The following is a 25,737-nucleotide window of genomic DNA, read 5'->3' as shown; positions in this document are numbered from 1 at the left end:
TCTTCAGAACCCACCCACTGCTTCAGTTCCCATCTGAGCTGTGCACTGACAGCTGGCTCTCAAGAACAGATCACTAGCTGAAAAATAATTCACTGACGTGTAAGTAATAACAGAAATAATAAGTACTAACAGCAAGCTGATAAGTAAACAGGTTGCAAGCATAGTTACTGGACCAGTCTGTCCGGCTGACGCTGAATGGAAGACATGCAACCTGAAAAGTGCAAATAGGAAATGGAACAATGGATACCTAAAAAAAGGGCTGGAAATTTTTCTTAATAACAAATTTTGTTAAAGAAAATTTTGATCATAAAGTTTGTACTCGAGTTGCCATTATGGCATGGGGTACATAAAAAATTAACTTAAATAATTTTTAAAATCAAGATTAAATTTTCTGATGCAAAATTTAATTTTAAAAAAGAGAAAGCATATACTGTATATGTTTCTCCAAGATAAACTTCCATATTCCTACAGACAAAAATATATAGAAGATGGCATTTGTTTCATTGGCAGTTCTTGCATTTTCCTTGTTTCTTTTGTGGTGTATGATTGAAGAACATTTAAGCAACGTTGCCTTGAATGATAGCAGTCCAAGACACATAAATTTATTATATTCTAATGCCTATTTTCAATAGCATACATTACTGTTTTTTTTCATTTTCAAATAGCTATTTCAAAATCAATACAAAGTACAAATATTTATAAAGTAGAAAAGAAGACAAAACCAAATTGTTTTATTAGCTTGCCATTCAAGGAGACTAACCAGGAAGAAGAAAAAATAACAATCCTAGTACAATTACTGTAAACATTAGGCTAATAAAAACTCATCAGTCAGATCTGTTGATACAGCTAATGTTTCATTCAGCCCTCTTGTTTGGCTGCATCTTTCTGGATCTTCAGGATTTGACACTTAAATATTATTCCAGTGCATTACAATTTCCCGCCTTCTTAATTTTATTTTCTGTTCTCGGTGGAAGCACATTTCCATTAACCCCCCCCCCCCCCCCACTGCACCAGACTCTTAATGTGCTCTACATATATCAATATTTAAAGAATAGGAAGATCGGGCAGGTTGCCCAGACAAGCAGGTCAAGGACGCATTAAGGGCTGCGCGTTTTCACTGCATTTCACGATGCATCCTTGCACGCTGCCTGCCGCCCCCAATAATCACAGCTGGGCACAGGGACCCCCGGGGCCAAGACGCTGTTAACAGAGACCCACCGATTTCTTCAGGGAAATGGCAACAGGGAACGTGGGTGGGCTCCACATTGAAGAGAAGCCCAACTCCGCGACCGATAACATCTGGGGCCATCTTCGCTGCATGGTAGTCGTCCACCGGGCGGGTAAATGGGGCGCCCCCGACCCTCCGAAGAAAGCCAAGGGGCCGGCAGGCTCGCCCCATACACACGTGGTCCAGCGGCCGCCCCCAGCGCCTCGAGAGAGTCACGTGCGGCCGGCGCCTGCTCCTCGAAGCCCCCGTCTTTCGCCTGGCTGCTGAGGATGGTGGGGCAGGCGGCGGCAGCTTTGGGCCGCGGGCTGGAGCGCAGGAACGGCGGCTGCTGGGGTCGGAGCCGAGGCGCGGTCCTGCTTCTCTTCTTCTCCCTGTCGCCCAGGCCCCCTGGCGGAGCGGCGTCGCTACTGGGGCTGCGGCCAGAGGATACGGCGCCCGGGCGCGTGTGGCTCGAAGGGGGAGCGCTGCGAGCGACCGAGGGCTCCCGCTTCTTGTTGCGCCTCTACTTCCAGCCGCCGGCCGAAGAGAGCGCCGCCAGTAACGGCAGCAGCGCGAGCGGGGTGGTCGAGCGCCGCGTCGTCTTCGTGGAGGAGCCAGCCAAGGTGGAGCGCTGCCCCGAACGCAGCGCCTGGGCCTCGGACGTGGAAGTGCTGGGCCCGCTGTTGCCCGGAGGCACGGCCGGCTCGGCTTTAGCCGAGGTGAGAGTGCGGGAACCGCGAAAGGGTGAGCCCGGCGCCGGGCCTGAAGGGCGTCGGTTCGGGCTCTGCGCTTGGGATGGACGAGCCTGGCAACTGCACGGCGCGCCGGGGGGCTTCGTGCTGCAAGTGGAAGCGCCGGCGGAGGGCTCGGCCGCGTGGCTGGTCCCGTTGCCCATCGCCGGCTGGTTGCAGGCTCTGGGCGCACTAATCCTGCTAGCTCTGTCGGCGCTCTTCAGTGGCCTCCGCCTGGCCGTGCTGTCCCTCGATCCGATGGAGCTGCGGGTGCTGCGCAACAGTGGCTCGGCTGCCGAGAGGGACCAGGCGCGCAAGGTGGAGGCTGCGCGCGGCCGAGGCGGAAGCGGCACTTACCTACTGTGCACTCTGTTGCTCGGACAGGCGGGTGCCAACGCCACTCTGGCTGGCTGGTTATGCGCTGCCCTGCAAGCCAGTCACACTGCCCTGCCCGAAGAGAGCCAAGGTGTGCCATGGCTGCCTGTGCTGCTCTGCACCGGTGCGGTCTTCTTGGGCGGTGAGGTGTTTCCCTACTCCATTTGTTCCCACCACGGGTTAGCCATTGCTGCACACACACTCTTTCTCACCCGCCTGCTTATGGCCGCCACCTTCCCCATATGCTATCCACTCAGCCGTTTGCTAGATTGGGCTTTGCATCAAGAGCTGAGCACCTTCTCCACAAGGGAGCGCCTGCTGGAGACCCTGCGGGCTGCTGACCCCCACGGTGATCTTGTGAGTGAGGAGCTAGCCATGGTCCAGGGTGCGTTGGAATTACGCACCAAGGTAGTTGAGGACATCTTGACTCCTCTGAATGATTGCTTTATGTTGCACTCTCATGCCATACTTGACTTCACTACCGTTTCTGAGATTCTTCGCTCAGGCTATACCCGCATCCCTGTATATGAAGGTGAGCGACGAGACAACATTGTCGACTTGCTGTTTGTCAAGGATTTGGCTTTCGTGGATCCTGATGACTGCACACCACTGCAGACAGTTACTCGCTTCTATCACCGCCCGCTGCACTGTGTTTTCCATGACACCCGCCTAGATACGCTGCTCGAGGAGTTCAAGAAGGGTGAGGGCCCGGGGCCCCAGCCACTCGCCTCCTGCCAGCATCACATGCCTCTCTACTCCCTGTGCACCCTGCTTGCGAGGTACCCTGGGATCCCACCGTGCCCCCTCCTGCACTGGTCTGCCCTCTTTCTGTAGCCTGGATGTTGTGGCTGAATTCTTGGAACAGCACACCAATGTGTCTGTGTGTGTATATATATGTGTGGGTGTGGGTGTGTTCCTGTTTATGCTCTATCACATATGGCTCATTGTAAATCACACAAGTTATCCAAAAGGTTTTCCAAATAGGTTACCATGTACACTAAGGAATTCTCTCCTGAAACTCGAATAGCATTTTTCCCAATTTGTTCCATTGTTTATATGAACTGACATAATGTTGTCAATCTTTCTGCTTACAACTTTATGCATTTCTATTCAGTGCAAAGAAACCATGAGCTGAAATTGGAGTGTTATTTCTTTACCTTCAATTCTAAAGGAGAAGTGAGGCATAATTTTCCTATTCCGGCAAAGTGTTAGGAATGTTGCAGGACATACTTGGTATGAGCTATTATAAGTCTGATTATAATAGTTAAGTCTGTTCCATATGTACTCAAAAATGCTATGTTTTAAAGTCCAACATAGCTAGAGGATACCAGGTTACAAAAGATTATCCAGTGCTAACTGGCAGTAGTTCCCCAGGCCTCTCAGGCAGGGCCTTAGTCTTTTCCAGTCCTATCCAGTTACTCTGCGGATCAGATCTGAGTCTTGTGCATAAAGCATGTGCTACAGCATGAAGCTTTGACTCCTCTGCAAATGAAATCTGTTATTTCTTGTCCTAATATCTGTTGTAAACCTGTCTTCAGTAGCAAAATTATTATAGGACAATTAATGCAGTCTTTACAACTTTGATACCCTACTCAGACATGGCATTGAATGGTGTCTAATTTGTTAATATGGAGGCAAGAAAAAACCAAGCAAAAAATGCAAACAATAACTATAAAGAGAGGTTCAGTTCTCTGCAAACTCGAGTGAGGTTGTGAAGAAGTCTGGAGTCATTCAACAAAGCACATCATATATTATCACTGTTAACATTTAATTTAGATTTGTAGATTTCATATACAGAACCAGTAAACTTGGGAATTCTGCATACATTGAATGGGATGGTCCTTTACTCCCATAATTTTATAGTTAGTGTAACCATCTTCTGTGCTTATTGGTAATTGTAGGAATTAAAATCCAAAACTTCTGGAGAGAATGAGATTGGGGATTGCTGATACAGGTTTATATGCAAGGACATTGCTCACCTAAATTGAGAAAGACAGGCATTTAGTGAGACAAGAATTCTCATGAGATAGGGTTGGATGAATAAATGGCAAACTCAGAATCCAGAGCTACCTCTGGGCTTCCAGACATCATTTATATAAAATCTATGGTTTTTTTTCTTTGTCAACAGGATAGATTGGATTTAGTTCTGCAATTAGTGATGAAACTCTTCCTGGGAAACAAGATATAGTTGCACTGTCATAATTTACATTGCAGTGTTATAGTTTGCATTCAGAAGAATCATCTTCTTTCTCAGAAAAGTATTTTGTATTTCTTGTGTCTTTGAACATATTGGATCAGAGTAATATCATTTTCAAGAGGATGGCCATTGGTGTCTCCACATATCACTATATATCCCTAACTGATAGTAATGTAATTCGATTGAGCTGGATCTGGCAGATGCCAGCAATCTAAAGCAGCTGTCCTCTTGAAAAGTGGGGTGTTGAACATTTGTTCTTGAATTTGCCTTCTTTTGTTAATCCCCAGGGGTACACTACACGCTCCCCTGGCACTTCTCCATTCTTCAGTAGCCATATGGAAATCCTTAAGACTCATTGATGTTGTTCAGGGTCATAAGCATTCACAATTTTATTGTGAACCTTGTAATATCAGCTACTAAAACTGGAGTAGCTGAAATACGTGGAGTTTTTGTTTTCAATCTTCCCCAAACTTCAGTTTTTCAAATATTGCCTATGGTGTGCCTAAAAAAGGTAGAAGGAACAGATACCCAAAAAGTATAGTTCTCTCAGAGCTATGATGGGTATGATAGCCAGTTGTATAAACAGGTGGAATAAGCACAGAAATCTCATTGTTGTTAAGTAGCATTATGTAGAATGAGTATCGAGTAAAACTTGTATTTTAAATACCATAAAGTAGATGATCAGAATGGCTAAGAAATTTAAGTGGAGCAGAATCAGAGAGGAAAACAGTAAGTCTGTACTATGCTTAACATCAGAAATTGTAAGAATTAGCATTTTTTTAAAAATTATGCAACAATGCCACTTCAAAGAGAATTCTAAATTGTAATCAAAGCTACTCATGGTATTCCAACTGAGATTTAGCTAGTGTTCAATCATGTATTGTGTGGCTTGCTTTAATTGTGCTAATTGAGTAACGTTCAATTTGCTTTCTTAATAAGTTATTCCACATTTAGTACATTGGCTGGATTTGTACATGATAAAGGTCAGCTATCAACATTAGGAATAGGGTCTAGTAGGGAGAGAACCATAATAGAAAGTCAAGTTAACTTGGCATACTTTTTAAAAATGAAAATTGAAAATCAAACCTAGATTACCTTTGTTTCATGATCTTTAAAAGTAGTGTCAGGTTTTCTATGTTTCACAAACATTTTTATATAGAAAATATTGGCATCTAAGAACACCACCTTGGTTATCTAAAATGCTTGCCCTCATAGGATTTGAATATTAGCAAATATCCTGAATTTTAGGTCATTTTATAACACTTTTAATGCTAGTGAAATTGTGGGAAGTACTATATAATTCATTGTTGGGGAGCATACAATCCTTGATTGGACATTTTGTGCTATCCCAAAGTAATTGCTTCGTTACCTCTTTCCTTTTCTCTCCCATCATTATAAATTCCTCCTTTCTCCAGGGCCCAATATAACATCTTCAATTTACTTCTCACTGTATGAAAAGTAGCATATATTCCTGAATTGCATTGCTTAGACTTGATTGCTTATGTTTCCTTCACATGGAGGAGCAGGTGGTTGGAATAATTTTGCTTTTCATTCCCATTTCAAAAGGGGGCCACTTCTTATTGAACATTAGTCAAAGTCCCAGAATCCTCAAGTTATCCACTTCCTATCTTATTTTGGGTGCAGTGGGCATTAAACACAATATCTCCTGCACAATTTGTTTCTTCTCATTCTTTCCTTCTAGGTAAATCACACCTTGCAATCGTACAGAGAGTGAATGACGAAGGGGAAGGAGACCCTTTCTATGAGGTGTTGGGAATTGTCACCCTGGAGGATGTGATTGAAGAGATAATCAAATCGGAGATTCTGGATGAGACGGATCTCTATAGTAAGTATTAGGGGACCCACTGAGAAGACCCCAAATGGTTTGGGGGCTAAATAACAACACAGGAATTATAATTTTGTTTGCTATTACTTCTAGCAATTATAAAATTCTTGCTAAAATCTCTTCATTTCCCTTTCCACCATTCTTACTTGTTGAACATAGCTTTTTCTTATTCTCCAATTAGGCCATATAGAACTTGCCAGGCTTTTCTTGTTGTGGTTTTTCTTATGTAGTAACAGCTTTCAGCTAGGGAATCAGGAAGTGATTGCTTTCATGACAAACCAGAATCCCATACATCTCAGCTTTAGTGCCCATCTAAATGAGATGGGATAAGTCTATGTCTATCCCTGGATACTAATACCTCATTAGCACAAATACAGATCCTTACAATAGCATCTTCCAGAATGGCACCTTTCACTTCATCTCATTCCTTCTCCTTTCCTGGAAGAATAATCCTTGGGCATTAATGGACTATGAAAAAATACTTTTAATGTTGGATGGTGGAACTAGAATGGGAGATGTTATTATGTATGATTAAGATTGGAGACTGCAGCAATCTTACTGACTAGATTTTAGTTTAGTGTAGTAATTAAGGCACAAAGCTATAAACTGGGAAACTGAGTTCTACAGTTACCAAACTGGGTGACCTTGTGCCAGTCACACTTTCTCAGCTCTACAAAGGAGGCAGTGGCAAACCATTTCCAAAAACCTTGCCAAGAAAACTGCAGGGATTTCTCAACATTGTCTGCAGGAGTTAACCCCGGCTTGAAGGCACACACAAACAAAGAAAAGCTTAAGAAGGCATGATATTTATTTTCTTCTTCTTAAGAAAAAAAATAACACCTGTAATGCTGATTGTACATATTTACTTAGAAACAAATTGCACTGAGAGTAAAAATGTTTAGGACTGCAGCTATGCTTGAAAAGAAATATGGCAACTTTGCTTGAAAATTCTGTTTTCTTTTTCTCATGCTCACTTTCCTTTAAAATTACATATTATATATTGTGTCTGTAGTTCTTATTCTCTTAATCTAAGGCATAAGCCTGGTACCCTTTGAAGAATATTACACTTCACATTTTAATTTTTGCTTAGGTATTGTAGTTTGTATTTTAATAAAGTCCCCCCCCCCCCCCCAAAAAAAGAGGGATCCGTAGCTTTGGGTTGGACAGAGTTGATAATATTTTCAATGCTGTAGAGAATTTCTGTCTTTCATTTAAGATAAGGCAGCTGTGTCAATGTAAGACCAGCGCACCCAAAATGTTGCCATGTGGTTAAGAACTGAGATACAACTGAGTCCTTTCTAAATTCTCAAAGGCATAACTATATTTTTTTACTTTCTTAATCCTCAGCAGACAATCAAAAAAAGGAAAGGATCCCCCATCGGGGTAGGAAACCTCATGATTTCTCCATCTTTAGGCTTTCAGATAGTGAGATGAGAGTAAAGATCACGCCACAGCTGCTACTGGCCACTCATCGCTTCATGGCTACAGGTATCTGACTCTTCTTAGGATGTTTGCTAGATTTTTGATACTTATTGTTTGATACCCATGTTATTGGCAAGTATCATGAGTTGGAATTATGCTTTTCTAAGAACAGAATGGCATTCATGTTTGTTTTTAATCTTAAGATTTTTCATTCAATTCTTCTATGATTTATGTTTTAAGCAGCCAGTTTAATTTAGAGTGGATGAGATGTGTAATGGCATCATTTTCTTTCACTACTGTCTTTCTCCATTGGGGCAAGATATGATGACCTGAAGATACCTCTGCAAAAGCATAGCTGACAATTATAGCAAAGGCTAAGGAACCAATGAATAAACTGTTTCCTTGGTATCTCTCCAATTAAGGAAATGACAGGAGATCACCCACATATGCTTTTGATGGCTACTTCTCGCAAAGAGATCACAGGACAACATTTTTTTCATGGGTTTGAGTGCTGGGAAATGATGGAATCAGCCATCTTGCTTGCAACCATAGCAAAGCCTTTTAAAGCAGGAGTCCCCAACTCCCGGTCCACAGCTCCCGGTCTGTGGCTCATTATTGGGCTGTGGGCCAATCAGAACCAGGCCGCAGAAGCCATGGGCATGCATGCACAGCACCATTTCTTCAAATGGAGCTTCACGCACTTGCTCTCCCATTGCTTATGTGGAACCAATCCCTCTCTCCTCTTCCCTGCCAGTCCATAAACCTGGAAACTGTTTTAAAGACACAAAATTTGCAAAGCTCCCTTTCTAATCGTTTACTAATCATTTACAGAAATTGCTTATTCATTAGATTAAAGTTATTACAGAGCTTCAGACCAAGTTTGAAAAGTCTTTATCAAGTGTGTTTATTTTCAACTCTGGATGAAAGAAAAAATAAATGACAAGCTTAAGAACTTAAAGGATTTGAAATAAATAGCAAAAAAGTGAATAAAATTTTGATCTTAGGAAATTATAAATTGATTAAGCTCCATATAAAGATTCAGGTTTTGGAATTAACTATAAAAATAAAACTACTTCTCATGGGAAACAGACTTATTTTGACTATCCTGGCAAATGCAAGTCATAACAAAAGATAAGTTATGATTTTAGAAAGTGGACCGTAGAGGGGATTAAAGATTTTAAAGAGAATTAATACCGGGACTTAGAAAATAATACAAAATGTTATGACATTGGAAATATTAACAGAAATCTTTGAAGAATTGAGCCAAAAGTTAGCAACTACAATAGCCACAATGTCAGTAATGATATCTGCTTCTGTGGCTATATGTTTAAACATATATTAATTAATGAATGACAGATGTGGGGAAAAAATTATGTGACAAGACAGAAAAAGTATATAATGGGGAACTACAAATCATAGGCCAAGAGAATAATTTGGAAGAGGATGTTTTACTGGATATACAAAAGAAACTTGCTAAAGTTTTAAAAATTAAAAGAAAAGTACAAATGATAAACGAAGAAAATGAGTTGGAAAATATTTTCTTACTGGATTTACAAAAGAGGCTTGTTAAAACTTTGAAAAAATCTGGAATAAAGAAGAGTTGAAGAGAAAATAAATCCCATGACAATATTTAATTAAATTAACAATTAAGACTGTTAGATATGAAGGTAGTAATATAAAGTTGATATATTTGATCAAGGTTATAAGACCTTTTTTGCAATATTCCAACAATCTTTTATGAACTTTCTGCTGATAGTAGGATTGAAAAGTTGATGTTTTATAAATTTACCTATAGGTAAGGGATGAGATATTGGGTGGAGAGATATCTGTTTGATTTTACAGGAGGTGAAAGATATTAAATTACACGTCTAATGAAGATTGGAAATTTTTTGTTTTTATATATATTTCTCTTCACTGTATTCTTCCTTTTTTCTTCATTCTTTTTTCTAATTCTTTTGCTAATTCATTCTTTCCACTCTCTTATTCTAAGTTTAGTTTGTATTACCGTATTTATTCGAGTATAACGCGCACACGTGTATAACGCGCACCCCCTAATTTTCGATTAAAAATCGGTATAAAATTTTGTTTTATACAAAAAACGTTGTTGAACACGTGCGGCCATGATAAAAATCATTTATTGACAACGTAAACTGGTATAAACACAATACCGAAATAAAATACCTCGCAGCGAGGGGAAGAAATGAAGAGGGGACGTTTCTTTTCCTTTGCCTTTCGCTGGGACTGCCAGCGAGGGGAAGAAATGAGAAGAAATGAAGAGGGGACGTTTCTTTTTCTTTGCCTTTCGCTTTGCATTTCTTCCCCTCGCTGGCAGTCCCAGCGAAAGGAAAAGGAAAAGAAACGAGGTGAAGAAATTAAGAGGGGACGTTTTTTTTCCTTTGGCTTTCGCTGCGGCTGCGAGCGAGGCGAAGAAATGAAGCGGCAACGAGGGGACGTTTTTTTTCCCACCACCCCAGCCCAGCCCTCGTTTATAACGCGCACCCACACTTTGATTCCTTTTTTTGGTACAAAATTTTGCGCATTATACTCGAATAAATACGGTAGTTTAACTACTACCAGCATAATTCAAATTCTTAGAATTTTTTAATTTGAAAAAAATTATCTTTCTCTGATTACCTTTCTCCTGACTTGTCTAAGCACAGAAAGTAAGTGCTTTCCTCCTCTTTTGTTCCTTTGCAGAGGTAGAGCCTTTCAAGATGCCACATCTCTCAGAGAAGATCCTGCTACGTCTTCTCAAACATCCCAATGTCATCCAGGAGATTAAATTTGATCACAAAAACAAGCGAGCACCTGAACACTATCTTTACCAGCGTAACCGGCCAGTTGACTATTTTGTGCTCATTTTACAGGTTTGTCAAGATTGTGACAGAAATTTGTTACATCAACTTTATTGTTTACTATAGGAAGCATTTATAGTTAGTCTTTTTTTAAAAAAAAATTAAATAAATGTGAATATAAATATGAAATCTTTGTACCAAAAATAGGAAAGGACAAGTTCCGAGGATTTGTTTTAGATATTTTTCATGGATGGCTATAGATACATCTGTTCTGATCTTCCTACAAATTATAAGTTCACTTAAGTAACTTGTACTGGTCATATTAGAGAATAAAGAGTAAGTAGTTGACCTGCAAATAAAAATCCAGATGTGAGTTTCAATTTTACATACAGTATATTTGTTTCAAGCTTTAAAATAAAGAGGAACAATTCAAAAGAAAAAAAATATTTTTTAGAAATTTGGCTTAAAGTGACTAAGTTTTATCTAAATAAGTTTGACACTATGTTTTCTTCTAACACAGGGACACATTATTTATGTATTTTTTTTAAAAATAAATATTATCCAACTAGTCATTCAAATTTAAAAACTTACTAGAGTCCCATGAATTATGTTTTAATTTGACTGGTATTGTTTTAATGGTTCCCTAATAAATTTCCTTAGGATTGGGTAACATTGCTCATTTTTTCTTAGGATCTTTAGTTCTACTGTTCTTCCCTTTGATATTTCCATAGCTGCTATATTATTGAATACTTTCAACTTTAAATCAAGTATAGATTCTATAAATTATGTTACTATTCTTATTCCCAAACTAACATTTCAGAATATCTTTTCTGATGTTCCCCAGCTATTTTGATTCATATTTCTGGGCTTTTTTTTCATTTATGAAAGAACACCTACAAATGTTTGTGAACGAATTGGCATTGTTCTTACCTGAAGTCATTTTCTTGGGTTATATTATGTATATTTTTCCTTTTTTCATTTTGATCAGATATCATGGAAGAGAAATGACTGGTGCAGCTGGACTACATGCCTTTGCTTTGTTTGTTTTGTTTTGTTTTCTAGGGAAAAGTGGAAGTAGAAGTGGGAAAAGAAGGATTGCGATTTGAAAATGGTGCTTTCACATATTATGGTGTTCCAGCAATCATGACTGTCGTCTTTTCAGGTAGAAATCTAAAATTAAGCACAGAATAGGATGATAGAAGTCGCAGAAACAGAACCTAAAATGTTCAGAATAAATGAACCTAAATATGCAATATACAGGAACTTGCAAATTTGCTTTGTTTCTCACTTACTAAGCATTTAGGCAAATATAAGGTAAATAAGCAAAAGAAGACAGATTCCATAATGAGGGTTAGAAAAAGCTATGTAGCATAACATCTGATGGCTGAAGAGTTACTCCAGACTTTGCATGATGCAATATGAGCTCCAAAAGTGGTAGATCTTGAGCCTGGATCAAGAGGAAGTATATAAGTTTTTAAGGAGTGAAATGTGCACCTTAGGCATCTGCAAGGCCTAACAAGTCTCAAACCCTCATAAATTGAAAAAAGTACCTACTGTTTTGGCCCCATCTGCAAAATGAATACAGGTAGGTTGCATGTGATTCTTGGATTATACTTTTTCCAGCCCTCATTTGTTTGGTTTCTATCCCTTCTCCTGAGCTTTTGGAAGGAGCCACAGGTACATTGATAAAATGATAAGGCTAAAATATTTTAAGCAGAATGCCTTCGTTTCATATTATACAAAATTGCAGTATTAATAGAAAATCATATGTTGGGAAGAAAGAGATTTATAAAGCAATTTTCTTTTCCTTACAAGCAGGCAGGCCTTGAAAAACCAAATAATAATAATATTTAAGCCATTCATTTGAGCCTGATCCAGGCAAGCAACAGTTGATATTAACCAGACTTCTGGCTGATGTTGCGGTGAGATCGGATGTGAGGTGCGGGTCTCCGTGCTCCCATGCCAAGTTCTCCCTGTTAGTGGGCTCCGAAAAAAGCTAAAGCCTCCCTGTAGGGGTGGTGAAGAAAACAGGGGTGCCCTGCAGGTCGCAGAGAGCAGCAACTCTTCTGCTTGACTCAGGGCTTCTTCCCTCTCATCCACAACGAGGAGAAGAGGCAGCCATCATGGCTGCCATGAAGCTGAGACAACCGAGGCAACAAAGAAATGTGCAGGAGCGATGTAGATGAATAGTGACGAGCTGTGTGAGAAGATTCCTTTTTTACTTAGACTCTAACTTTAAAAGGGAAAAAAGAGGAAAATCCAAGAAAAGAGCTCTTAGAACTATTTCTTAAAGTGGGGAACAACGATAGAGAGAAAAATCCTAGACTCAAAAGAAGGGAACTAAGGGGTGAAAAACTAAAGACCCTTTAAAACATAGAAACTTGGATTTTTAACTGAATAGGCGTTGTTTTGGAAAGGCATTATAAAATGCTGGAACTATTTACTTGAATCTACTTGAATAGCCAACTTTGGTTCCATAAATTGAACTAAATTTGAATTAATTTATCAGACCTGAAACAATGCTGAAACCTAAGCTGAGGGTGCCATCTACTGGTGAATGGAAAATATACCATAACTCTACAAGACTAGGAAAATTCTTGATAAGAGAAATAAACAACATTCATCCAGAGGACTGTGGTGATACTTACTGTTCTATAACTATCTACTGTATGATTACTGGAGACTCTATTGTGAGAATAAGGAAGACTTTTAAGTCACAATAAAGTGACTCTTGTATTTGTGGAAGCTGCCTGGACTACTTAAATGGAACCGATTAAAATTCTGAGATGTAAAGAGCTATGATTATTGAACTTTCTGAGGAGCAACATTGGACTTGAATATATTGTTTTTGGACTTGAGTAAGAGCGGGACATTAAATTAAGACAAGATGCTCCATTAGGGGGAAATGAATTATATTTCAAGAGAAATGGCGTTGATGTTTCAAAGCATTAGGGGTACTATGACAAAGAATCACAGAGAGATAAAGAATGTAATGCAAGGCATAAATGGGAAAATAGAAAATATGCTACAATTGATAATGAATGAAGATCAAAGAGCCCAGGAAAGAGAGAAGACAGCAGAAAGAATGGAGGAAAAGACAGATAAAGATAAACCAGAAAACAAAGCAAGAAGATGAGAAGAAGACGATAAAAATAATAATGACTGATGAAATAAACCAAGGGAAAAGTACTTTTAAGAGATTTAAAAATGGAATTGGATAATTTGGAATATACTTTTGAAAGGGAGATAGGGGTTTGGGTGGACACTCTGGAGACCTAGCAGCTTAGAAGGATAGAGATGGGAGAAATATTCAGACTGAATAGTGAAGAAACAGATGCTGAAAGAGACACAAGATCCAAGAGAGGAGTATGGGAGGCCAAAAAATGAATAAGAATTGAAGTATTAAAACGGGCAAGAGATGATGGATAGAAAGGAATTATTATTACTTCTTTTTTATTTTTTTCTAATGTCATTATGACCTGATTAAAACTTAGAATAGAGATAGAAATAAGAATACATATCTTTATATAAAGCAATAGTTAGATGGAAATATTGGAGGCTGAAAGATGGTATTATTAGGTATGTTTAAATAATAGGATGACTGGTACTAGAATGGCATACTGTGACTTTGAACAATCAAATAATGAAGGACTATGTCTTGATATAAACAAGTTTATTACCACTAGGATTAGTACCGGTAATGGTGGCCTGACTAGAAGTTAGAATAGAAGTAAAAATAAGAAATACGGAGAATAGTAGATATAATTTTTATATAATAGAATAGGAATTAGATGGAAAGATTAGAGGTTGAAAGATGATTTAACTACGTATGAATAATATTGGCATTAAAATGGAACATTGAAATATTGAATAATTACTCTAAAACAATCATGTATATCAATACTAGGATTATGTAAGTTTGATTAATGTAACAAGTGTTGTTGTTGTTATTATTATTATTATTATTATTATTATTATTATTATTATTATTATTATTATTATTATTATTATTATATTATCATTGCTGTTTATATCAAAATATATTATACCCAGAGCCCACACTGTTCATGTATTGATATTGATTTATATTTTTTTAAAAAAACTAGTTGATATTAACCTTCTGCCTCTTATGCCTGAAAATGTGTCTTTTTCCCTGTTCAGATGATACAATCAAGGTCTGATTGGGGATTCACCTTCCATTTTTCCCTGTCTTTTCAGATAATGATGGGCGTAAAATGAGCAGCCTGGCTGGATCATCTTTCCTGTGTATGTACCTCCTATCTGACTTGTTTTTTTAATAAGGTGGTATAGAGGGCCATTTTTACTAAGCATTGCCAGCTCTACCAGAAAAGTTAAATAAAGTCCACTGTTTCTTGACACCTCAATCCTCCTACAACAGAATTATGAATCAGGATGGGATGGGTCAGCTACAGTAGTCAGTCTTATCATGTAGTTTTGCAACATAAAAGTTCTTTAATATATAATCTAATATACATGTTTTAGAGCAGGGTTCTCCAACCTTGGCGACTTTAAGACTTGTGGACTTCAACTCCCAGAGTTCCTCAACCAGCAAAGCTGGTTCCAACTCTGGGAGTAGAAGTCTACAAGTCTTAAAGTTGTCAAGGTTGGAGACCCCTGTTTTAGAGCAACAGTTCTGATGACATAGTTGATAGAACTATAAATTTTGGTTAAGGCAAGGCTATTTTTTAATATTGGTGTACTACACAAGAAATACCTGGTCTTGTTTGCAAAATACCCTAAACACCAAAGTTATATAAACACAAAGAAGATCTGCCTTAACACCCTATCCTGAACCAGTTCCACAGTAAAGTATTGGTCCCCTTTGGAACAATTCATGGCATGCACCCAATAGAAAAAGTTTGAGCATCTCAGGGGAAATAGGAAGTAGGGAGAGAGTCACAGCAGGATGGGGAATGAAGAAAACATGGAGGTATCATAAACCATCCCAGAGAAAAAGGGCTATAGATAAATATTTGCAAACATCCTGTTCTGCTACTAACATAGTCCATTTGATACTTGATTTATTGGTGAGATATTTAAATATATTGATCACCAACTTTGGTCTTTCCAGACCTGCTAGGCTTCTTCATCATCAGTCATCATAGTTAATTTATAGTAAATGAAGCTGGTGTGATGTATTTTTTCTGTCCTGTTCCTTTTCTGTAATGAACAAATCAAGTACAACCATATAAAAACCTAACTTTCAGGTGACTGACCAGTTGTATATTAATATATCTACCACAGGTATCCCTAGCCCCCTAGGGAGATTTCTGCAGCCAGTTTTAGCTAACAGCAGCATCTATAATAGCTCCATGTCATTTCTGGTTTCATTTTCTTCTCTACTTTTCATTATCTCTTACTGGGGGCTCAATATACATTTTTTAAAAAGCTCATCCCACAATCCTTGACTTACTTAGTTGCTTCTGCTGGCCCCATTTCTTTGTTTTATTGCCAATACTTTTCCCCTCCTTCTCAGTCTTAGTGCTCAATCCAGAGCAGAAAAAGAAGAGCATAATTTTGCCAGACCTATTGTAAATGTGTGCATTTCTGCATAAACTATTCTGAATAGTAGTGCAATCAAATAAAGGTGCACTCAGTGCAGTTGAGGTAAGTCTGTAAAAATAAGGCAACTTCTAAAGCTTGGGTCTGTAACTCATAAATATTTTAGAACTAATTTGATATTTAGCTATCTGCATTCCCATTGTCTGTGTTCTTTGTGCCATCAAATGGTGATTTGTGGAATTGCATTATGGATCTATAAATGCTCATGAAGTATTTATTAAATCCACTGTTTTTAATTTCTGTGAGTATCAATGTAGTGATGTGAAGTGAGATGCAGTATCCAGGATATGATGCTAGGTAGCCTGCAGAGGAACACCCCCCCCCCAAAAAAAAACCTTACATGGTTTACTGCTCCTTGCCAAGTTATCTAGAAATAAAACTAAATATTACAAAGAGCTTAAGGTAATATTCATAGCTCTAACCTCTCCATGATGCTGAGTAGCTCACTCTTTGTTCCTTCTAAGTTTCCTTGCTCCTTTTCCCTTTTCTCCTGGTTTTTGTCTCCTGATCCTTGTCTTCTCTCTAGTGCCCGTGTCTGTGTCTCGTACCTTTGCCTTCAGCCGAGGGGAATCTTTGGCTGGGTCCCCAGGTAATAATATGCAGTACATGTCACCCAGAAAGAACCCCAGTTTTGCTGCCTTTCTGAGTGTGTGTGTCCTTCTCTGACTCTTTCCTCCTAAGCTGAGCAATATTTTGTGTCCAGATCCATGCATATTATTACAACAATAACTATTTTTTCTCATGCTATTGTCAAATAAGGTGAGAAATAATCTTAAAATATTATTTTTTTTAATAAAAGAAGGAGCTAGTATAATCCAAAGCAAAGGACTAATTTGACATTATGCTTATTTACAAAAACATGCTTGGATCCCTTACAAAGGACTCATTGAGAATTATTTGGAGGCTGGCTTGTTTTACAGGAGATGGGCATTCTGGAGTTGCTGTACTCATGATAACTACTTTTTGAAAATTGACACTACATGATCTCAATGGTTTAAATATTGCCTAACCCTTTTCACCCTAGGAAATGTGTTACTTAAAAGTATGTTCCAGTCATCCGAAGCAAGTGAGGCGAAAGCTATTAAAAAGGGATGAAACTCTTTAGCTACAGCTGTGGTTTACTGCTGCAGCCCTACATGCTTCTGGTTGATAATAGAAACATTCTCACTGGTGTGCAGGAGAGTCTTACTTAAGAGAGATCTTCTTAATAAAGTAGCCAAGTGGCAATAAATAATGATAATACATTTTAAAAAATCTAAGGTATATAAGCATTCACTCAAACACCTATGTAATTCAGATCATTAAAAGGGAAAGAATCAAGATTGTGTGGAAGGTATATTTTTAAGTTACTGCCTCTTTTGAAGTAATCACAGTTTATAAAGTCTTGTGCCATAAGAAGTTTATTCACAATTCTCTCCTATGCAGGTCCACTCAAAAATACATCCTGTTGTGGTCAGTAGATTGTCTTTAATTAAAAAAAATTTAAATTATATTATATATCTGATTATATTCAGACATCAAGTTAAGGAAATGTGAAATTCAGAATTCTAATTTAAATAGTCAAGGCTCTATGTCAGGGGTGTCCAAACTTGGGAACTTTAAGACTTGTGGACTTCAACTCCCAGAATTCCCCAGCCAGCCTGGCTGGGGAATTCTGGGAGTTGAAGTCCACAAGTCTTAAAGTTCCCAAGTTTGGACACCCCTGCTCTATGTCTACATAAAGTTCCCAGCAGTAAGTTCTTCTTCGAATGGGTCTTTACTTTGAGTAGACATGGGGTGGCCCTAGATTTCTATAGTCGTTTTTCCAGAATAGGAAGCCTAGAAATAAATGGAGATATTAATACAAGAAAGAAAAATGAAAAACAAAAATTAAAAAGGAGAGTGGAGGACAAGAGAATTTAAATATAGGAATTTGGCACTAGAGATACTTAAAAGATTCCTCTGTTAGGGATAGATACGCCATGGAGAGGAACCAGCTGCCTCCATTTCTAGAAGAAGATTCAGTATAAAAGGCAGTAGCATAAAAGATGATTCCCCCCAACCTCCGCCCAGACATTCTAGTAGAAGCAGTTGAAATGCAGTCTTATATTTCTCTGAGGTATTAAACCAAGGAGATTTTACTGGAATATACTTTTGTTTTCCTTTTTAAAAAATCTAGTACTTTTTCAATTGTGCTTTTAGGTTTCACTCATCTTGGCCTTGAAAGCCCTGATCATGTTACAAAGTCCCTGTTCTGTGAGCCTGAACAGAGAGCTCAACATGTAGGAACCAGGAAACATACTGTGACATTTTGTACTGTAACAATTGAAAAGAAGATCATAAGCAAATTACAAGATGGGAAAGGAAACATACAATTCCAAAATGAGATTAAAAAGAAAATAATTCAGGAATACTACAAAAAATTATATGACAAAGAAACAGTCATGGAGGAAAGGATAATATAATACCTAAAAGCCAAATTACCAAAAGTGACTGAAAGTATTATGTTAAATGAAAAAAATGAAAAAAAATAACTATGATGGAGCTGACAGAGGCGATAAAGAGACAAAATAATAATAAAACCCCAGGACCAGATGGACTGCCAGCTGAAGTATATAATCAATTACAGAATATGCTGAGTTTGTCAATGTTAGAGGTTTACAATGAGGTTTTGTTAGAAGCTAAGATACCAAAGACCTGGATAGATGCTAATATCACTTTAATTCCAAAAGAAAACTCAGACTTGACACAGATAAAGAACTATAGGCCTATGTCATTATTAAATGCAGATTATAAATTTTTGCATCAATAATGGCAGAGAGATTTAAAAGATTTCTGAATGAATTTATCCACCTGGATCAAAATCGGTTCCTTCCAAAAAGACAAATCAAAAACATTTTGTTGTGGAGATTTCTAAAAGAACAATTTGACACATAAACATTCAGATTTTTGGGGTGTGTGGTGGTGGGGAGTTTATGCAAAATGAAAAACCAATTGTTTTTATGGATGGAGTTCATTCCAGAGAAATTGTCAGTGTTAAGAACAGTTAAGAGAATCTTAAGCAGTCCTTCCTCTTAACTCATAGAAGCCAAATTTTAGGCACTATGTTTTTTTTCTGTTGTTCATAACTTCTTCCTTATTTCTAGTGAATCAATCCCCATCCCGTTGCAGTGGATTAAACCGCTCTGAGTCTCCAATTCGAGAACGTAATGACTATGGAGGCAGCAGCACCCAACTTCACAGTGGCAGCAACAACAACATATACACTCCAGATTACTCTGTTCATATTCTGTGTGATGTGCAGTTTGTCAAGGTATCTGCTGGACTGAGTGATTGAAAGACGTGCCCTCTTTATTGTTCTTTTATGCCATGGATTATGAATAGCCTCATGCCAGGATTGCTCCATGTATCATGTACAAGATTGTACTTCATGTGAAAATAAGTTTGTTAACTGCATATTTAATTAGCAAGCATGCCGGACATAACACAGGGATAATGTGAACCTGGTGAACTTACTAACTTGAGTTAGAAGTGAAGAGACAAAACAAAATTGAGTGATAAAGGAAAAATGGGTGGGAGAATGTTAAATCAGTAGAGTAGCACATACAATTTTGGCTTCTAGTAAGCTTTTAGAAGAGGCAAGGCATCCTTGTAAACTTTTGGCTTCTGATGAGTACAGATGTGTAGCCTAAAATTGTGGAAAGTGTTGGGAACATGCAATTTTACTCCTCATTATTGCCAGCTGTGCTATACCTTTACTTGACTAACATCTACCAAATCACTAAACATAGATGTCATGGCATAATGGCCAGCACATGATAAAAATTCTCACTTCTTATTTTACAAATAACATTTTATTTTTAAGAAAAGTATTTCAGCTGTGCTATACATTTCAACACCAATAAAATTAACTATCTTTTTCTCTCTGACATTAGCATGTATACATTTATTTCTTTATACAGCCCCCCACCACCAACCATCTGAAGAAACAGGCTTCTGATGGAAACAGGGTTATGTAATTTTACAGCATTTTTCAGTCAATGAAAAAGAAAAGGGAGACGTGTGAAGTGAAAAAACCCTCACACTCAGGATGTAAAGTGATGGGGTTGTACGTGGTAGCAGAACATTTCCAAATCTGTTGCCTAGAGCAGGGGTCTCCAACATTGGCAACTTTAAGATGTGTGGATTTCAACTCCCAGAATTCCTCAGCCAAGTGGCTGAGGAATTCTGGGAGTTGAAGTCCACACTTCTTAAAGTTGCTAAGGTAGGAAACCCCTGGCCTAGAGCCCTCTAGGTTTGTTGGGCCTACAACTCCCTCCAATAGCACCAGATTTGGGGGGACACACACACACACAGAGAGAGAAATAGAGTAGAAGTTAGAAACACTGAAGAAATGGATTTGCAGAACTAGATGGTTATCTGGCAATTCCTCTGTTTGATTCCTAGATTACTCGGCAACAGTATCAGAACGCACTGGCTGCCAGCCGCATGGATAGCTCTCCCCTGACTCCTGACATGGATGTTTTCAATGATGGTGATTCCACAAAGGCTCCCACAGTCAGAGGCACCCCACAGACACCCAAGGATGATCCCGCTATCCTCTTGAATGAGAGAAGTAGCATTGTGGGTAGGTGTACCACCAAACATATTCCTATAGAGTGACTTTGTAAAAAGATGCCTGTGGGAGCCTTACTGTGCAAAATTATTTTAATTCTCTGTTTTACCTTTATACCTGCTCTAATCAGGCCAAGAAAAAGTTAAACCAACTATTTTATTACAATATCCTGTGCCTGCACCCAGATTTGTATCTCCTTGTATTTATCTATTTATTTATGTATTTATGATGAGAGATGTGTGCCCCCAACAGGTGCTGCTGAGGTCTCTCTATATCATGCAGCCAGCAAGTCAGAAGGGAATATAAAGAGCCCTACAGACTCTTTGTTCCTGCACATGGAGGGGATCCCCCACAACCAGGAGGAGTTGACAGGCCACCCAGAAATCAGCGTGCAGAGTGAGTATTTAAGATCATGTAATAGCAGGACAGGAAGAATGCAGTGAGCTGTGAGGAAAGGAGAAATCCCAGCCTTATTTTGATTATTGTTGCCTTGCAGAAAATGAAGACTATATTGTCAGGCTGGAACCTGAGTCCTCAAGCAGGGAAATGGAGCTCAGCACATCTCCAGGTGCTCCTCAGGAACCCCTAGGAAAGAAGCTACTTTGGACACTTAGTAAGTCATATCAAAGTCCTGGGGGAGGCACTTGTATACATAAAATTCATGGCATATGGAGTGTAGTTTTGGCTGCTGAAATACAGTCACCGCCTTCCCCACCCCACTCCATTTATCGTTGATGTTATGGCACAAGTATCCAGGATATTACCAGCCAGCATGTTACTTACAACTCCTGAGTTTAAAGAGGCTGAACTGACTAGTGAGATACCTGGAAAGTGTCCCTTTTTAGAGCTATTAGTTTTGAGGTAGGGTTTTCCCACCCCCAACAATGATTAACAACTTTGATACTGCTGCTTGATACTTCAGGTGGGAGGAAAAAACCTTCAGCAGACAATGAGAAAAGTTCAGATGATAATACTAACTTCACATCGCTTATCACATGAGTGGCAACACGGCTCTGCCTTTCTCACAGGTTGGTATTATACGTTGCCCTATTGGCAGTACTGATTACTTCCTAAGTCACTCACTCTGAATATTTTAGAACAATGTGACTAATCATAATGAAACAAACCAACTTGGGCAGAACTATACTTTTATTTTTATTTATTTTCAAATAGCACATAAAGATTCTGTTTTCAGCCAGGCCCATAACAGGCTCTCAGGCTATATTTATCCGACAAAGTTACCCACACACTAAATGTGTTTGTATGAACCCAGAAACTTGTCAGTTAAATATCAGGAGAGTCCAGTTTAAACTGAAATTAATTTTTTTTCATAGCTCTTCCCCTTACTATTTCATGTGGACCTATAATATTATCACATCTCACCAGTGGCCTTGCATGGCTCAGTTTAGTTCAACAAGGAAGCAAAAGTCAAAAACATGGGGGCAAAACCTCAAACTGAAAGGAGGGAAATTCAAAAGTAATGTCAGAAAGTATTACTTCACAGAAAAAGTAGTGCAAGCTTGGAACCAACTTCCAGTGGAGGTAGTAGATCAATCATCAGTAACTGAGTTTAAACATGCTTGTGATAAACACATGTCTATCAAGCAACAAAAGTTAAAATAAGTGGCTGAACATTAGTTTGTTGAAGTTTACAAATGATACAAGAAGTAACAATATGTATACTAAAAACAAGTTTGATTCATCTTGGAAAGCCATATTGCTGTGCTAAATGGAACTACAAGCAACCCACACAGAAGAATGCAAATAGAGAATACAACAATGAATATCTAACAATGATATTTCACTGTGCTTAGTCCCATAGTAACCAGAAAACTAGTTTCCAGACATTTCTATTGAAAAATATTCCTGGCCAAATTAGTGTTAAGGTATTATGACCTAAAGTACATTAAATAATTCCAGCAGTAATTGCTTAATTCTTAATTCATCTCTTTTGCTACAAATGTTACTTTAAAATGGTCTGTAAACATGAAGGAGATGGAAAGGCACATAGAATGGATTTATAATCATATTGATTACAAAAATGTGAACTTGCAAGCATTTTAAGATGGAAGTGTTGAGAGGCATTATCCTCCCATTTTCCATTTATTTAGTGATTTAAGTTTACATTGATGTAAACATAGGGGTTTTTTTTCAACACTTGATATTTTTCTTTCAACCTTCTGTAAACTTCCTGTCCTAAGGGCTGTTTGTGCTGCTAAAAACAGTTCTTGTGCATGCTTAGTCTAATGCAGTGTTTCTCAACCTTGGTAACTTTTAAGTCCTATGGACTTCAACTCCCAGAATCCCCCAGCCAGCTGGCTAAGGAATTCTGGGAGTTGAAGTCCACAGGACTTAAAGTCACTAAGGTTGAGGATTACTGGTCTAATGGAAGAAATCATAATCATATTTTCGGAGGTTACTGTTAAGAGGTACAATATGCATTGTACTTGAGCCAAAAGGGCCCTAGATTTTCTCCTGTGGTATGTAGGAAAATACCAGTTCTGTTTTGGCTAGTAAATCAATCAGTTGTGTGAATGAGAGCAGGAAAAACAAAGGTTTTGTAAACTTATAAGTCTAATAGTTGTCTTCTTTCCCAGGTCTGCAGCATGACAGCCGACTGTGACCAGATTCATGTGTATGTGACAGCACCTGCTTCTCCAACATTAACCACCCCTTTACCTTTAGGGTTAGAGACCACAGCCATTTTAGCTTCAGAAGTGGCGTCAGCAAATATGAGCTGAGAAAGTCTCAGGAAAAAGTGGAAATGAAAACAGTGTATCGGTGGAGTATAAAGATTCCTTTAGGTAGCTTAGCAGGGCAGTGTCCTCACCATCTCAAGAGTTACTATCGCTGGGAAAAATATAAAGGAGGAAGGGACACACATGCCTTCTTTCCTGCTAGACATGCCACTCCATTAGTGTAGTCCAGGAGAAGATATGAGTGCGTGTATATGCAACAACATTGCACCATATACTCAAAGAGTTCACCTGCGTCTGTGCATCATCCAAATCAGCCCTAGACACATTGATACTGGTAAACAGCACCAACAGGGTTTAGGTTGATGGTATGAAGTGCAGATGATGGTACAAATCACCTTGTCATTTGTAACCTGTGAATAAATGGGCTTTTGACCCTGATATTCTGACTTCAAATCAATTGACAAAAAAGAAGAGTCGATATCAGATCTCTGGGAGAAATAATATGCACTTGTTTTAAATTTAGTTCCTTTGATGTATAGCTTAGACACGTACAGGAGAGATGGAGAGAGGGAAAGATAAAGAAAAAAATGTGCCCCCAAAATGTGACCTTTATGCATCTTCATCAGACTCAAAATTGAGATCATTGAATGCTTAAACTTGGTTTTGAAGTCAATTTTTCCAGCTGTTTAGCTGGTAAAGATCCAAAAGTGGCACTACTAACAATTTATGGACAGACACATCTAACAGTGGCAGGTCCACAGAGGTATTTCTGAAGAGTTACTGCAGTTTTCTTGTTTTTCAAGTAAGGGAGAGGCAGAATTTGCATATGAAGTAAAAAGAAAAGATTTATTCTTTGTCTATGGGATACCATTGTTTGTTTATCTTTTTAAAGAGTTTTCTGCTTTCCTATAATTTAAACTTGCTGAATTAAAAATAAATTATATCAAAAGAAGTTCATGTAGGATTGTAGCACTGTTGTTTCCTTAATATTGTGATTTTTCATTATCTGATGTCTCCTTATTTGCCATCTCAAAAACGTATTCACTTTCCAGTGAAACAGTGCAACTTGGCTCTAACAATGATATAATTTCTCATTCTGCATAATTTAAAATTGGATGCTGGCGAGAATCTGGACAACGTAAAGGGAAAGATTCCCCTCACACATATGTGCTAGTTGTTCCCGATTCTAGGGGGCGATGCTCATCTCCATTTCAAAGCTGAAGAGCCAGCATTATCCGAAGACGTCTCCGTGGTCATGTGGCTGGCATGACTAAATGCTGAAGGTACACGGAACGCTGTTACCTTCCCCCAAAGGGGGGTTCCTATTTTTGTACTTGTATTTTTACATGTTTTTGAACTGCTAGTTGGCAGAAGTTGGAGACTCACCCTGTTACGCGGCACTAAGGATTCGAACTGCCGACCTTTCTGATCGACAAGCTCAGCGTCTTAGCCACTGAACCACCATATCCCTACAATGTAAATGTAGCATGTTCCAAATACAACCTTTATTAGATTTATTAATCCATTTCAAGACGACCTCAAAAATGTGTTTTAACTGTGGGAGCATAGCAGAAAAAGCATATTTAGCTTCACCCTAGACCCATGATAGTGAGCCTATGGCACGCGTGCCACAGGTGGCACGCAGAGCCTTCACTGCGGAAACCAACTGTCGCCCCAGTCCAGCTCCACCACCCATGCACCTCCTGCCAGCAAGTTGGTCTTTGGGTCTCTGCCGTGCATCCGCAGGGGGAAGAGCCCTTGTGGGGTCCATGCATGTGCAGGTGACGCTCGCATTGCATTTTGGGGTTTCACGCGCTTTGTGCATTTGGCACCAAAAAGGTTAGCCATCATTGCACTAGACCAAAGAACATAACAAACCACTATGAATTGTACTGTACTATAAAAATCTGGATAGCCATTTGATGGCAGCAAAGAGATTGTACTTTGCTGCCCTGTAGTGTCCATCTGTGGTTTTGTACCCCAAATCTGGTACCACTACATTATGACTTAGTGTGATGATGATGTGAAAAGAATCATGATTTTAGACATAACAGGATGGTGGCAGCCCTACAGAAACCATGGAAGAGTAAGCCCGATAAGATAGTGAATAGCCACCTTACACCAAGTTAGGCTTCCTTACAAAAAATACATTTCAGGTAAATCAAAGTGTGTTTGGATATAGCCGTATATGCTCAAAGGAAATCTTAACATATTAATTTACCCATTGAAATAAAGTTTTCTGGTAATTTAGAGAAACCAAAAATAAAAAAAAATTCTGTTCCTGTCTT

The 25,737-nt window shown here is 38.8% G+C and overlaps 1 protein-coding gene across 1 annotated transcript; it reads left to right on the top strand.

Moving 5' to 3' along the window:
- Window positions 1–595: 595 nt before the first annotated feature.
- Window positions 596–25,736, top strand: CNNM1 (cyclin and CBS domain divalent metal cation transport mediator 1). Its single transcript, XM_081955207.1, has 13 exons — window positions 596–3,013; window positions 6,213–6,356; window positions 7,704–7,844; window positions 10,476–10,645; window positions 11,636–11,735; window positions 14,792–14,839; window positions 16,683–16,745; window positions 19,282–19,448; window positions 20,582–20,762; window positions 21,003–21,146; window positions 21,247–21,363; window positions 21,673–21,778; window positions 23,348–25,736. The coding sequence occupies exons 1-12, from the start codon at window positions 1,345–1,347 to the stop codon at window positions 21,747–21,749; spliced, it is 3,021 nt and encodes a 1,006-aa protein (XP_081811333.1). The 5' UTR covers window positions 596–1,344; the 3' UTR covers window positions 21,750–21,778; window positions 23,348–25,736.
- Window position 25,737: the final 1 nt, after the last annotated feature.

This window comes from Natrix helvetica (genome assembly GCF_964273705.1).
Source record: "Natrix helvetica genome assembly, chromosome: 5".
In the NCBI taxonomy this organism is placed as follows: Eukaryota; Metazoa; Chordata; class Lepidosauria; order Squamata; family Natricidae; genus Natrix; species Natrix helvetica.
Note: the sequence above shows the minus strand (reverse complement) of the source record. Positions and strands in the feature narration are given on the sequence as shown.

Coding starts and splice junctions, on each gene's coding strand:
- CNNM1 (XM_081955207.1), top strand. CDS start 1,345: ATGGGGCGCCCCCGACCCTCCGAAGAAAGCCAAGGGGCCGGCAGGCTC. Junction 6,357..7,703: donor GGATGAGACGGATCTCTATA/GTAAGTATTAGG, acceptor CTTAATCCTCAG/CAGACAATCAAAAAAAGGAA. Junction 20,763..21,002: donor TGAGAGAAGTAGCATTGTGG/GTAGGTGTACCA, acceptor TGCCCCCAACAG/GTGCTGCTGAGGTCTCTCTA.